The 13349-nt window shown below is 32.8% G+C and overlaps 3 protein-coding genes, 1 long non-coding RNA gene and 1 pseudogene across 7 annotated transcripts; 3 read left to right on the forward strand and 2 right to left on the reverse strand.

The window, feature by feature from the left end:
- The first annotated feature begins 1792 nt into the window (after positions 1-1792).
- On the forward strand, positions 1793-4478 carry LOC104740753 (uncharacterized). Its single transcript, XM_010461443.2, has 5 exons — positions 1793-2060; positions 2600-2669; positions 2835-2968; positions 3274-3732; positions 3882-4478. The coding sequence occupies exons 2-5, from the start codon at positions 2643-2645 to the stop codon at positions 4294-4296; spliced, it is 1035 nt and encodes a 344-aa protein (XP_010459745.1). The 5' UTR covers positions 1793-2060; positions 2600-2642; the 3' UTR covers positions 4297-4478.
- LOC104740744 (uncharacterized) lies at positions 4467-6476 on the reverse strand. Its single transcript, XM_010461431.3, has 6 exons — positions 6143-6476; positions 5620-5772; positions 5349-5495; positions 5102-5254; positions 4890-5012; positions 4467-4685 (listed from the first exon to the last, which is right to left on the reverse strand). The coding sequence occupies exons 1-6, from the start codon at positions 6278-6280 to the stop codon at positions 4608-4610; spliced, it is 792 nt and encodes a 263-aa protein (XP_010459733.1). The 5' UTR covers positions 6281-6476; the 3' UTR covers positions 4467-4607.
- Positions 6477-8484: 2008 nt separating this feature from the next.
- Positions 8485-9131, forward strand: LOC104740761 (uncharacterized). The gene is made up of 2 exons (XR_760219.2): positions 8485-8823; positions 8926-9131. It is a non-coding gene; the product is annotated as an uncharacterized LOC104740761 (long non-coding RNA).
- A 502-nt stretch (positions 9132-9633) lies between these two features.
- On the forward strand, positions 9634-10798 carry LOC104740767 (uncharacterized). Of its 3 annotated transcripts, none has more exons than XM_010461463.2 (3): positions 9634-9888; positions 10286-10469; positions 10569-10798. In XM_010461463.2, the coding sequence occupies exons 1-3, from the start codon at positions 9690-9692 to the stop codon at positions 10597-10599; spliced, it is 414 nt and encodes a 137-aa protein (XP_010459765.1). In that variant the 5' UTR covers positions 9634-9689; the 3' UTR covers positions 10600-10798. The 3 variants fall into 3 exon arrangements, with proteins under 3 accessions (XP_010459765.1, XP_087334648.1, XP_019088161.1); XM_087478522.1 differs by having other exon boundaries at positions 10286-10329; XM_019232616.2 differs by having other exon boundaries at positions 10286-10496; positions 10569-10656.
- A 102-nt stretch (positions 10799-10900) lies between these two features.
- Positions 10901-11673, reverse strand: LOC104740784 (small ribosomal subunit protein uS19v pseudogene; annotated as a pseudogene). The gene has a single exon (XR_015574576.1). The product of XR_015574576.1 is annotated as a small ribosomal subunit protein uS19v pseudogene (transcript).
- Between the last annotated feature and the right edge of the window lie 1676 nt (positions 11674-13349).

The raw sequence follows: 13349 nt of genomic DNA on the forward strand, positions 1-13349 counted from the left end.
AAAAGCTTTTAAAAATCCAAAAAGAAATAAAAGAAAATTTTATAATTTTTAAAATAAATTAAAAGCTTGAATGCTAAATATACATGATGATGCAAAATTAAATTGGATCCGATATCCGGTTAGTAATCACACCATTTTATCCAAAAAAAAAAACTCATTAAAAAATAAGATGAGATATGGAATACTGGAATAGACCTTAATTTGTTAATGGGCTTGTGACTATTTTGGTGGAATGAAAAACCTTTTGCGTAATGGGCTTGAGAAGTTGAGAGAATCCAGTCCAAAAAGCTTCTCTTTCATCTCCGCTCCTCCGATCGATTCCTCCACTTCCTCTGTATGTCGTCGTCGAGTGTCACTCCGGTCATGACGTGATCTCTCTCGCTAGACTTGTAAACGATCGATGGATATGTTTCGACTTGTAAAATTGATATCACAACTGATATGATGAAATGATTTACAAATTGATATGATGAAGTAAAGACATATGATTATGGCTGGAGCTATATTGGGTGTATATATTGACTGGTGTTACTGTTTCTCTTTGGACATAAAGCAAGTCTCTGCAACGTTTTTATTCATCATCAATAGATGGTTTATGTCTCTTTGGTGTTTATTATTTGTTTACCAAGATTCTAACGTTTTCTTCTTTTTAGTTACTTCACAAAGCAAGCAGTATCTAGCTAGAGAAAGCGTAAGTTATGACTTATGAGAGGAGATGATAAAGTATGCGTCAGACTCTTCTCTTTCTTACACAAGCTTAGTTTGTGTAGTAGAGTGTGCAAGCTTCATGGAAATTACTATGCTTTTGATGACCAATTTTTATAATCAATAGGGCCGTAGTACAACTTGATTATGATCAAAGTGTCATATGTATATTGAAAGGACTTTGAGCGAAACCGAGAGATTTAAGGATTTAATTCTCTGGGCACCTATACCAGAAATTCTTTTCTGCATCACCTCCACTTATTCTCACTACCCTCTTTTTTAATGAAATAACGAAACTACCCTCTAACAATTTTGAAAAGAAAATTGAACGTACAACTACATCCAGTTGTACTGGATATCCCTTAGTTGTACCACCAGTTGTACTCATCGCATCTTAGTTGTACCTGTCGCACCCTAGTTATACCTGTCGCACCCTAGTTGTACTAGTTGCACCCCGCATAGTAGGATTCGAGCTCTGGGCGCGCGGGTGCACATGGAACTCGCAACCACTGAGCTATTGTGTTTTTCGTTAAACATTTACCGATTTAATTATATTTAACCTTTAACAACCTTCATTAAAGATAATATTGTCTTTTTATCATTGAGGGATTTTTGAGAAATTGTTTTGATGAATAGGGGTATGAGAGATTACCGTCCGAGATTTAAGTTGTTTTTCTCTCTATTTGTTGCAAGAAAGGACAAGCTAATTAAGTGGTGTTTTATTTTCAGAAATAATTATATAACCAACACAAATATAAAAACACAATGATTACCCAAAAATAATAGGAAAAAAGGATTTCAAGTTTTAAAAATATTATCTAGTTATTTCACATCACGTATTTTAAAAAATGATTACGAAAAATATTATTTCATATTGAAAATAGAAACAAAACATCACTAAATCAATGTAAAGGAGTCCTTTTGTTGTTGTTGTGGAAATTATATTTTTATTTAATTTTTTTTTGTCATTATATTTTTTTTAGATGTTTTCGTTATATGATTATTTTGACTATTTTAAATGGAAAACTCAATTTGTGACTTAATGGAGAAGAAAAATAAAATAAAAACTAATACCACGTAAAACGACGTCGTTAAGAAATATTAAACCGCTTTGCCTGATGAAATCAATCTTCTCTTCCTATCTCTTCCAATCCCTTCTTCTCTTCTATCATCTCTATCCGCTTCCCCCTTTCTTCCTTCCCTCTCAAACTCCAATCTTTCTCATTACTTTTTTGATTCAAAGCTCTCAATAGGGTTCTTACCCTTTTGCTTATTTCCACCTTCTCTTCGACAAATTCTCTACCTTTCTTTCTTTCTTATTCTCACGGACGAAGACAACGAGCTCCATGATTGAGGTCGGTTCTTTTTGCTCCCCTTTCTCACTCAATTTCTCCGCAGCTGTATTCTATTGTTTTCAATCTCTTTTAATGGATTTTGGGTACTTTTTTTTCTTGGTCGATATGTTTCGTTTGCTAAGTGACCAAAACCCAGAGGATTTTTCCAGGTTTATTGTGGTTGCGCTTTAGATTTATGCTCTAGTGTAATCTAATCTGGTTTTGGAGAATTGGTTGTTGGAAAATTTGGAAAATTTATGAATTTTGAGTTCGCTAACGAGGATATCTTATCTCGGTTTTTTGGTCTGCTTCGTTCAAGTTAAGTAATTTTGTTTTGAGTTAGTCTATGGAATTGCATTTTGATGTTGTGATTTTGATCATTTTTGGAGGTTACACTCATCAATTTCAATCCTTTACGTTGCCTTCCAATCCAATTCTCTTCCTGGATAGTTTCTTGGAATTTGGCAAACCTGATGATTTCTTGGTTTTATTGTCGTTGCTAGTTGCTACATATGCAAATATTAAGTAACTAATGTTGTTTGTTTGTAAATGATGGACAGATTGTGACCTTTGAGTAAATGATTTACTGCTCAGCTAGAGACAATGGTGTTAGTAACCCATAAATTGCAGGTATGACATTGATCTGAAAAGTTCTAAATTCCATGTGTCTTTGTATCTCTGTAATGTTCATGTTTGCAAACGGTGTTGTGCCTTCGGGGTCACTCTTGTGAAGCCTTCTTTTACTCTCCACTCTAGAAATATAAATGTTTACAATCCCCATGTTATCTCATGTAGGGTTCACATGTGTTGTCTCCTTGGAGTTCACCAACATGGACCAGAGGCTTGAGTTTAAGGAGACCTGTTACGACTGTGCACTTTGTTGAGAGGAAGGACAAGCATTTACGATTGAAGCAAAAATGTTGTTTTAGGTGAGAATCCCACATAACAAGTTCCCTGCTTAGTTTGAGACTCACACTCTCTAAATACTCTTGGAAGGTAGATACTTAGTATATTCTGGATGGAAATATGCCTCGTTGTAGGCTTTAGACCTAACTGTTAGCTGACAGATTCCTTGTTAGATACTGAGATACGGTTACTGCATAGGATCTGGTGTACTCCATAATAGACTTAGGATCCCTTAGGAAAACCATATAGATATTAAGTTATAGCTCATATATAATTCCCTTTGCAATTGATTCTCGGAATCATTAAATTCTGTAAAACTCTTTTGCAGTTTAGGGTCCCCTTGCAATGGTGGATTGAAAGCCAAAGCTTTCAGAGTTACATCTTTCAAAGGTGGCATCCAAAATAATGAATCAGGAGGAAGTGAGGGTGGGAAGAAAGTTACAAATAACTCAGTCAAGCTATCTTACCGCTCAGATGATGACGAAAATAATGTGAACGGCTCTCCAAAGGCACAAAACACTTCGTTTTCATATACCTCAGAAACAGAAGATTCAGTCACAGGGCAACCTGCTATCCAGAAACTGTTTAAGAAATGGTTAACAATGCTGCGCACACAATCCCCTATTCAAGTGATTGACGAGGCTTTGGGAGGAGAACAGGTTCCACAAACGACGAAGCCAGAAACTGAATCAGAAATCCAGACAGAAAGCCTCCAGAGTACAAAAAATACAGTTTGGTCCTGGTTTTGGAGTCTAGATGCAGCTATCAAGATTCCGTTACTGTTATTGTAAGTACCAGCATCGTAGCATCTTTTTTCCTTTGTTCGATGTGGTAACAGATAAATTTAATAGTAGAAAATCAACTGGATGTAAACTTCTGATCGAGAACTGTCATAATGTGTATTACTTATACTATTTTACCTTGACCATTTTGCAGTGTTCCAGCTTTCCTAGCTGTTAACGCGATCTATGGAACTGAAGTTACAAAGGAGTTATCCCCAATGTGGGTGGCCGGCCCCTTGATTGTTGCACTTTATATCAAAATGTTTCAAGGACTATGTGCCCTTTACGCCTTCTGCTTCAACCAAACCATCAAGATGATAAGAAACTTACCATCTTATTACCTTGTAGCATACCATTACATTGCCCATGGAAAGCTCAAAGACGACGTGAAAGCTCTAGTGTATCGACCAGTGGCGGCCATCAAGAACACAGACTACAAAGAGCTCACACGCACCAAACTGAAACAGTTCCAAGAATGGATCATTGAGAAATACCTGGATTTTGTTGAATCTGTATGGCCTTATTACTGCAGAACTATCAGATTCCTGAAGAGAGCTAACCTGATTTGAAGCTCTGCAACATAGAACCTCTCAAATTCTGACTTCTCAGGGCTTCTCTATGATCTATCTCTCTGTGTTTTGTTTACCCTTTTTCATTCTTAATTTTAGGAGGCTTTTCATGTTTATGCTGTTGTCTCTATGTATACTGTTACCTTTTTTTGAGGTTTTACAATGAGTTATTTTACTATCAAGGTTCCCTTTAATTCAACTTAGAATCAATAATCTATACACATTTATATCGACATATCTAGAGACACGACAAAAGAAGAAACAACTAGTGTTTGAAGGTCTCTTATAATTGAAGGTCTCTTATAACCACTTTAGCTCCCGAAGTTTGATGGTAATGTTTCTTCAGTGAAATACTCCTTTCTCACAGTCTCTGCGGAGCAAAACTTGACCTTCACATAAAGCAAACTAGATAAATCCATCAAGTATAACAACAAATCCTCTGAGCAAACCCATAAATCAAACAGGACTTGAGCTTAACCGGAAATAACAACCCTATGTGCTAAAAAAGCTAGTAATGCCACCACAAGACGGATTTTGAAGATAATAATTAGAAATGATACATCAAAACTTAAGTGATTTGGAATGGAAGTTACCAGAGAAGCGTATTGCTTCACCAACGGTTTAGTGAATTGCCAAATTGGCTGGAATATGAATGGAGCATCTACGAAAAGGACTTCATCCAATCGGCTTGGATAATAATAGTAAAATACGTCGAACTGCGAGAAGAAAACAGTAAGATCAAAGAATTATCTTTTTCTCAGCCACTAGATACCAAACCATTTACATTGTAAGAAGATAGGAATACCAGGAAAGTTAAGAACTTAAGATCTGCGTTCTGAGATCCGAATCCACGGAGATCAAATATCCCAAGTATCTTGTCTTGTCCTGCTGGTAACTTACTCAAAGCCTTTTCAAGTAAGAACACACAAAGCTTTTCATCTTCTATAGGATCAAGCAGCTGCAAAAACGCCAGACATTTCACAGTTATCCTAAAACAGCATTACTGGCTTAAACATAATAATTTTTTTTAATAAAAATGGTTTCTAACTTACCCCGGGGACGTGCTTTGCAGGAGCTACAATAACCACAGGTCGACCTTTAACATCTAAGAAACCATGGACATATGCTTTTCCTGTGTCAGTAGCTACTTTGATAGAATCTTCAGATAGCTCATCTACCTTAAACTCGTGACGCCATTTCTAAGCTTTCAGGTAAAGGATCACGTAGAATCTGACCTTATCAAATATTACCAAAACAGGATACGATATCTATGGCCACTTTTCTAGATTATAGTGAAGATATGTCTACAAGGAAAGAGGATACGATAGCTTTAGTTAGCTTTCCAATGGCTTCATCAACTGAAAATCTCCGATCTTTCAGAAACCAAAGAATCATCTCCTCATCATCTCTTCCGTATTTACCAATCGGAAGACTAGTACAATCTTTCGCAAGCCGTTCTTTAACTTCCAAAACTAGCTGCACCACAAGTTTCACAACACAAAAAATTTCATCACACGATTCTTACCTCAAAAGACACAACACTATACTCTAAACAATCAATGTAATAATTCTAAAATGATATCTTTAATAACAGCTAGGAAATGTCAAGAACCCCAATCCTGAGACCACATAAGCAAAAGACGAAGTCTTTTTTTTTTGGGCCCTCAGACAGAGCTATAAAAAACAGAGGACAACTTGAAACAGAGGACATCAGACAACAACACACAAGAAAGCAGAAAGACATATACGGAGAAGAAACCCATTGCGTAAGAAATTAAAAACAAGTAACGTCTTCTTCGTAAGTAACATTCATCCAATTTCCATGAGTCTCTCTCTCTCTATCTACCTTGTGAGCATGTTGGGATTCAGAAACGCAACTTCGGACAGAGAATTTGCAGTTTCGAGATCGATTACTGCTCAAATTCGTCGAATTTTTGAAGTTGACTGAAGCAGCAACGAGGGTTGAGCCGAAACGGATCGACATTGATGATGGGAAAGAAAAAGGGAACTTTAACTCTTTTGGAATTTTGAATTTCAGAAATTTGATTGAAAAATCTGGGCTTTTGCTCACCACAGAGTAAAGAATTCAGAAATTGTGAGTTCGGAATTTGGAATCTTGCGGATTTATAGAGTAGCAAAAGAGAGGCATGAGGTTTTTTGCTTCACCCTTTTATAGACTCTTTGTTTCTTATACACACGGGTACGGGTCTTCATCAGGTTTTCGATCCGGTTCAGGGTCTCGGATCCGGTTCGGTTCAACGTCTCGATTTACTAGACCGACCCTAGAGTGGTTAACTGGTTATGTACTCCCTTAAAATCATAGAAAATCAAAATTTGACAGATGAAATCACAACGTTCATAGATAATTTTCGATGTTGATTTGACTGTTAGTTTATGGTATGATTTAATTTAGGAATAAATTAGGTAATATTTATTTTATATAACTTTTTGTATATTAAATATTATTTTGACTTAAGTATAATTGATTTTGCTTATTTATATGTTTTTAAAAATTATTATTCAGATTAAAAGAAATTTTTGATAATAAATTGTATTGACCATATTTAAAACCAATAAAGTAATAATTTAATTTAAATCATACAAATATTTTAAGATTTATAATATAGAAAGAAAGTTGGTACTTTTAAACTATGTGTGATCTTTGAATATTAAATATTTTTTTGACTTAAAAAGTATAATTGATTTTTCTTGTTGAAATAATACAAAGATTTGACCTTTTCTTATATATATATATATATATATATGAAGAGTTTCTATCAAATATATACATATAACTCTTTAAGCAAAAGAAATTGATTAAGGAAGAGAGATATGGAGAACAAGTGGAGTGGTATGATGGTTTTGGTTTTGGTGGTGATGGCTGCCATTGGAGGAGAAGCAACGACGACTCCATGTGAAGATAAGTGTTTAACACACTGCCGCAGTGTCGCCCCCACAGTTCCGACCTGCTTTCAAATCTGTTGTAACAAGCTATGCAAGCATCCTCCACCGAGTAGTAGTACCTTTCAATCTACTTCGCAGTATTCGCAGTAACCTCTCTTTCTCTCTCTATATATATATATATATATATATATATAAATCAATATCATATATGTATATACTTCTGTGTATAGTGAGTTGACATGGTTTATTTGGTTTTAATGTAGGATGAAGCCTAAAGGGATGGAAGAAATGCATGCATAGAGTGCTAGAGATAGTTTCTCATTGTTCATGCTCGATTTATTTTTATTTCTCTATGTAAAACGAATCGTTACCTTTTGATATGTATCAACATTTTATAAGATTTTTAAAAGAAACTTTAAAAATAGAGAATAATCAAAATATAGAAAAATCAAAATTTAACAAATGAAATTGCAATATTCATAGATAATTTTTGGTTTTGATTTGACTGTAATTTATGGTATGATTTAATTTAGGAATAAATTAGGTAGTATTTTATTATATATTATTTAGTATACCAAATATCACTTTGAAATTATAATTGATTCGCTTATTTTATATTTGTTTTGATTTTACAATTCAAACTAAAACAAGTTGTTGATAATAAACTGTATTGACTGTTGACCATATTTAATACCAACATAGTAATAATTTAATTTAAATATTAAAATATTATATATAGAAAGAAAGTTGGTAATTTAAAAATTTTTTGATCTTTGAATATTGAATAATATTTTGACTTAAAAGGATAACTGATTTTGCTCGTTGAAATAATAATGTTTCATTTGACTAATTAAACATATTTTTAACTACAATGAATGTGTTGACAATATATATATAGATGCTATGACAGTTTTCAATGAAATACATATTTTTGAAATTATATATATATATTTATATATATTTTTAAAATTATTTATATATATTTTAAAATTATTATTCAGATAAAAAGAAATGTTTGATAATAAATTGTATTGACCATATTTAAAACCAACAAAGTAATAATTTAATTTAAATCATACAAATATTTTAAGATTTATAATATAGAAAGAAAGTTGGTACTTTTGAACTATGTGTGATCTTTGAATATTATTTTTTTTTTTTGACTTAAAAAGTATATTTGATTTTTCTTGTTGAAATAATAATGTTTGTTTTTGACTAATTAAACATATTTTTAACAATAATAAATGTGTTGACTATATATAGATACAATGACAGTTTTTCAATGAAAATATATTGTTGAAGCAATACAAAGATTTGACCTTTTCTTCTATATATATATATGAAGAGTTTCTATCAAATATATACATATAACTCTTTAAGCAAAAGAAATTGATTAAGGAAGAGAGATATGGAGAACAAGTGGAGTGGTATGATGGTTTTGGTTTTGGTGGTGATGGCTGCCATTGGAGGAGAAGCAATCACGACTCCATGTGAACAGATGTGTTTAAAACACTGCGGCCGAGTCGGCCCCATACATCCGATCTGCCTTCGAATCTGCTATAACAAGCGATGCAAGCATCCTCCACCGAGTAGTAGTACCTTTCAATCTACTTCGCATTCGCAGTAACCTCTCTCTCTCACTCTATATATATAATATATCAATATCATATATGTATATGCTTCTGTGTATAGTGAGTTGACATGGTTTATGTGGTTTTAATGTAGGATGAAGACTAAAGGGATGGAAGAAATGCATGCATAGAGTGCTGCTAGAGATAGTTTCTCATTGTTCATGCTCGATTTATTTTTATTTCTCTATGTAAAACAAATCGTTACCTTTTGATATGTAGCAAAAAATTTATAAGATTTTTAAAAGTAACTTTAAAAATAGAGAATAATCAAAATATAGAAAAAAATCAAAATTTAACAAATGAAATTGCAATATTCATAGATAATTTTTGATTTTGATTTGACTGTAGTTTATGGTATGATTTAATTTAGGAATAAATTAGGTAGTATTTTATTCTATATTATTTTGTATACCAAATATCACTTTGAAAGTATAATTCATTCGCTTATTTATATTTGTTTTGATTTTACAATTCAAACTAAAACAAGTTGTTGATAATAAACTGTATTGACTGTTACAAATTAATAATATTCAGATGTTAAAAAAAAAAATAAACTGTATTGACTGTTGACCATATTTAATACCAACATAGTAATAATTTAATTTAAATCATAAAAATATAATATATCGAAAGAAAGTTGGTAATTTTAAAAAATTTTGATCTTTGAATATTGAATAATATTTTGACTTAAAAGGATAACTGATTTTGCTCGTTGAAATAATAATGTTTCATTTGACTAATTAAACATATTTTTAACTACAATGAATGTGTTGACAATATATATATGTAGATGCTATGACAGTTTTCAATGAAATACATATATATTTCTGAGGGTAGACATATAGATTAAGAAGAAAGATGGAGAACAAATGGAGTGTGGTGATGATGGTGTTCGTTTTGGTGGTGATGGCTGCCATTGGAGGAGAATCAGCAGATCTTTCATGTGAAACAAAATGTACAATCACCTGCAGAGATTCAATCTTTCATCAGATATGCTTAGACGGGTGTTTGAAAAGTTGTAGATCTCATCCACCACCTATGCAACTTCACACTCGCAGTAATAAATCTCTCTTTCACTCTCTTTTTTTTTAAGAAAGAATAATAAAATGGCAGCTTACATGAACTATGATATAGTTAAATTATTTTCTCACAGATTAAAAAATTTAGTCTTTAGTTGTTTTTTCTTAAATTTATTTGGTATCAAATTTCAGAAAATTAAATAACATTAAAACGGAATATAATATTTGCTATAAAATAAAAATAATAATGAGATGGCATTCTATTTGAGAAATGCATATTTTGGTATTGTATATGTGTGATATGATGATTTTCATTGAATATATATACACCTATAAAGATGTACCCTATAATTTAATCAAGCCAAATAAATTGATTAAGAAGAAAAATAGAGAACAAATGGAGTGTTGTGGTGCTGATGGTGCTCGTTTTTGTAGTGGTGGCTGCCAGAGCCAGTACTAGAGAAGAAGAAGAAGAAAAAGTGAGTCTTAAATGTTCATTCAAATGTGAATTTCAATGCAAACTGAACTTCTTTACTGGTTGTTACGACCGGTGCATTAGAGAGAAATGCGAGCATCTTCCACCTAAAAATACCTTTCGCGTATCTTCTTCACGCTCGCCGTAAATCTACCTCTCTCCCTCTCTGATGTATGTACTTTCTTTTGTGTGTATGTCAATAGTGTGAAATTGACATGGCTTTAATGGTAACAATTAATGCAGGATGAAGACTGCTGGATGGCTGAAGAAATAAGAGGCGCTAGAGATAATATTTGAAGTTGTTGTGATTGAATTTACTTTTGTTTTCTATATATGTCAAAGAAATTAAAATCTATAAACGTTGAATACTAATAATAATAATAACAAGTTCTTATGATCATGTGAAAAAATGGGATGAAGAAACATTATAATTATATCATTTCAACAAAGTAATATATGTTTTAAAACATCTACATCAGTGCTCTAATGATCATAAGAACCAAATAGATTACTTGTAGTGAAACTTTTGTGTTAAAGTAGAGATGGTCGTCTTGCTTCATAGTCATTGTACTCAATTTGCTTCATAGTATTGAGTTTTATTTAAAGCTTTAAGAGAAATTCTAAAGATGAGAAGACAGAAATCACAAAGCAGAAACAAAAAGGTCCCAAAAGAAAAAAAGAGAGTAAAAATCTCTCTGAATTGAAATAAAAAAACAGACCTGTTGCTTCATCACCTAAGAGGAATAAACCTAGTGGACCGACGGAAACAACCACAACCACAAATACGTGGTCTATAGTGATTAACCTTCTTGCAAGTCATCGAAAACTCGGCAAGGTAATGACCAATCATCTCAGGCTTAATCACGACTTCGTTAAACGTCTTGCCATTATGAACTCCGACAACACTTCCAATCATCTCAGGGACAATGATCATGTTCCTTAAATGTGTTTTCACAGCTTCAGGCTTCTTCTTGTTCTCCTCACTTGCTTCTTTTTTCGCCTTACGTAGCTTCTTGATCAGAATCAGAGGTCCCTTCTTTAGTCCCCTGTAGAACCTCCTGCGAACACGAGCGTTGAAGAGCTTAGCGAGATCAAAGTTTGACATCTTGAGAAGATCATCAACGTTGAATCCTCTGAATGAGAATTTCTTGAATGTTCTCTCCTTTTTCGTCACCGCCACGGCTGTGGCAAACTCTGGTTCGTTTATCGCCATTGTTGAAACTTGAATTTTTCTGCAAGAAGATAGAATATGCCATTAGAGAGAGATTGGTGTTGTGAGGATTCCTTCGTTTGCTTCACTAATATTTATACAATAGAGCGTTGGGGGGACTTGGGAGATATCGTAAATCTGGAGTAGGGATCGACGAGAATATCGGAAACTAATTAATTATAAAAATTGACAGAGTAAATGTAATACTTTTGAAATATTATAAAAATTAATTAATATTCCCTAATCTTGTAATCTATTTATGGGATATTGCCATCTACTAAACATGTCAAGATATGAAGATAATAAAAATTATTGGTTTTATTCTTAACATAGCATATTTTAGTCTGATCTTCAGATTTTGTAATAAATATATAATAATTTCAATTTGATCCATATATGTTAATTACTTTCTTAAGCTTAACCTTTAAATTCATATATTATAAAGAAAAAACAAAAAAAAAACACAATATAATGTGAACCAATTTGATTAGAACACTTGTTATGAGGATAAAATTGATAACATTTTAGTTTTTATCACTACGATTATGAAAATAAATATTTGGTTCTAAGACCCTAAAAACTCGGGTAGAACAAATGCATGAATTATACAGATTAAGCAGTTCGGTCTGATCCGGTTTATTATTACTCTTGTGTTGTGTGGCCATAATTTGCTGTAAAATGAAAGTGACAACTAAAGTCCAATTACAAGTTTGGGCTGAAAACGGTTTGGCCCACGAGTCAAAGGATTTTGCTATTGTGGTTTTTGGTCAAGTTATATATTAACGTCCATTGGATGGATACATGAAAGAAGGCCACAGAAGAAAGAAGAGATATGGAGAGGAGGAGGAGGAACGTGGTGATGATGATGATGATGATTTTGGTGGTGATGGTAGCCATGGAAGTAGAGGCAGACGACGAATCATGTGAATCGAGCTGTGTGAACCACTGCAGCGACATTTCAAGCTACTCCAGAAAGATCTGCCATAATCAGTGTCTGGTCGAGAAATGCAACTATCCACCTGAAACCACCAAACCGACATTCTCTGACTATGTGTACGCACATCTACTCGTGATTGTGTCTCTGTGTGTTTGTGTATATGTAGGTACATATCTCTATACGTAGCGAAATTAATGGATAAGGTTTATAATATTGAAATACAAGTTATCTGGGAGAAATGAAATAAATCAGGGTGGTTATTCAAGGATTATCATCATGTAACTCTTTTTTTATTATATATGTAAAAGAAATTAAAAATCCAATAAGATCAATTAACAGGCTATAGCCAAATGGTTTACTCAACTTCATGGGATGAACAAGTATTATATATATGATCTTATATCAACTCAAGTATTCTCAAGAACAAATCTACTACTTTTTATTGAAAATCTAGTGTTATATATACATGTGTTGTAATAGCTATTGGGCAACCTAGCTTGGATTGTTTTTTTGCATTTACTTTTGATTGAAAACTAATGAAATGAGTATATCCTGATCGTTTTCTAGCTCTATGTGTATAATTTTGCGAGATGGATTGTTTGGTGGCATTTATATTTAGGGTGTTTTACTTTATAAAAGATGTCAATGACATTAAAAAAAAAATCTTTTGCTAATTTAAACACATATAACAATCGTAAATAGAAGGATAATATTCGGTTTATTTCGCGCCAAAACTATTTTAAGTCAAAATTTTAAAATGTCGTTGTACTTGGCAAAACTTTTACCCCCGAAAACTTGAAATGTTTTACGCTTCAGAAATGTACATTTTTATTTGATTGTTTTACCATGAAGATATAATATTCACTTCAATGGTTTT

Source organism: Camelina sativa, chromosome 2, assembly GCF_030686135.1.
Source record: "Camelina sativa cultivar CO46 ecotype springtype chromosome 2, ASM3068613v1".
In the NCBI taxonomy this organism is placed as follows: domain Eukaryota; kingdom Viridiplantae; phylum Streptophyta; class Magnoliopsida; order Brassicales; family Brassicaceae; genus Camelina; species Camelina sativa.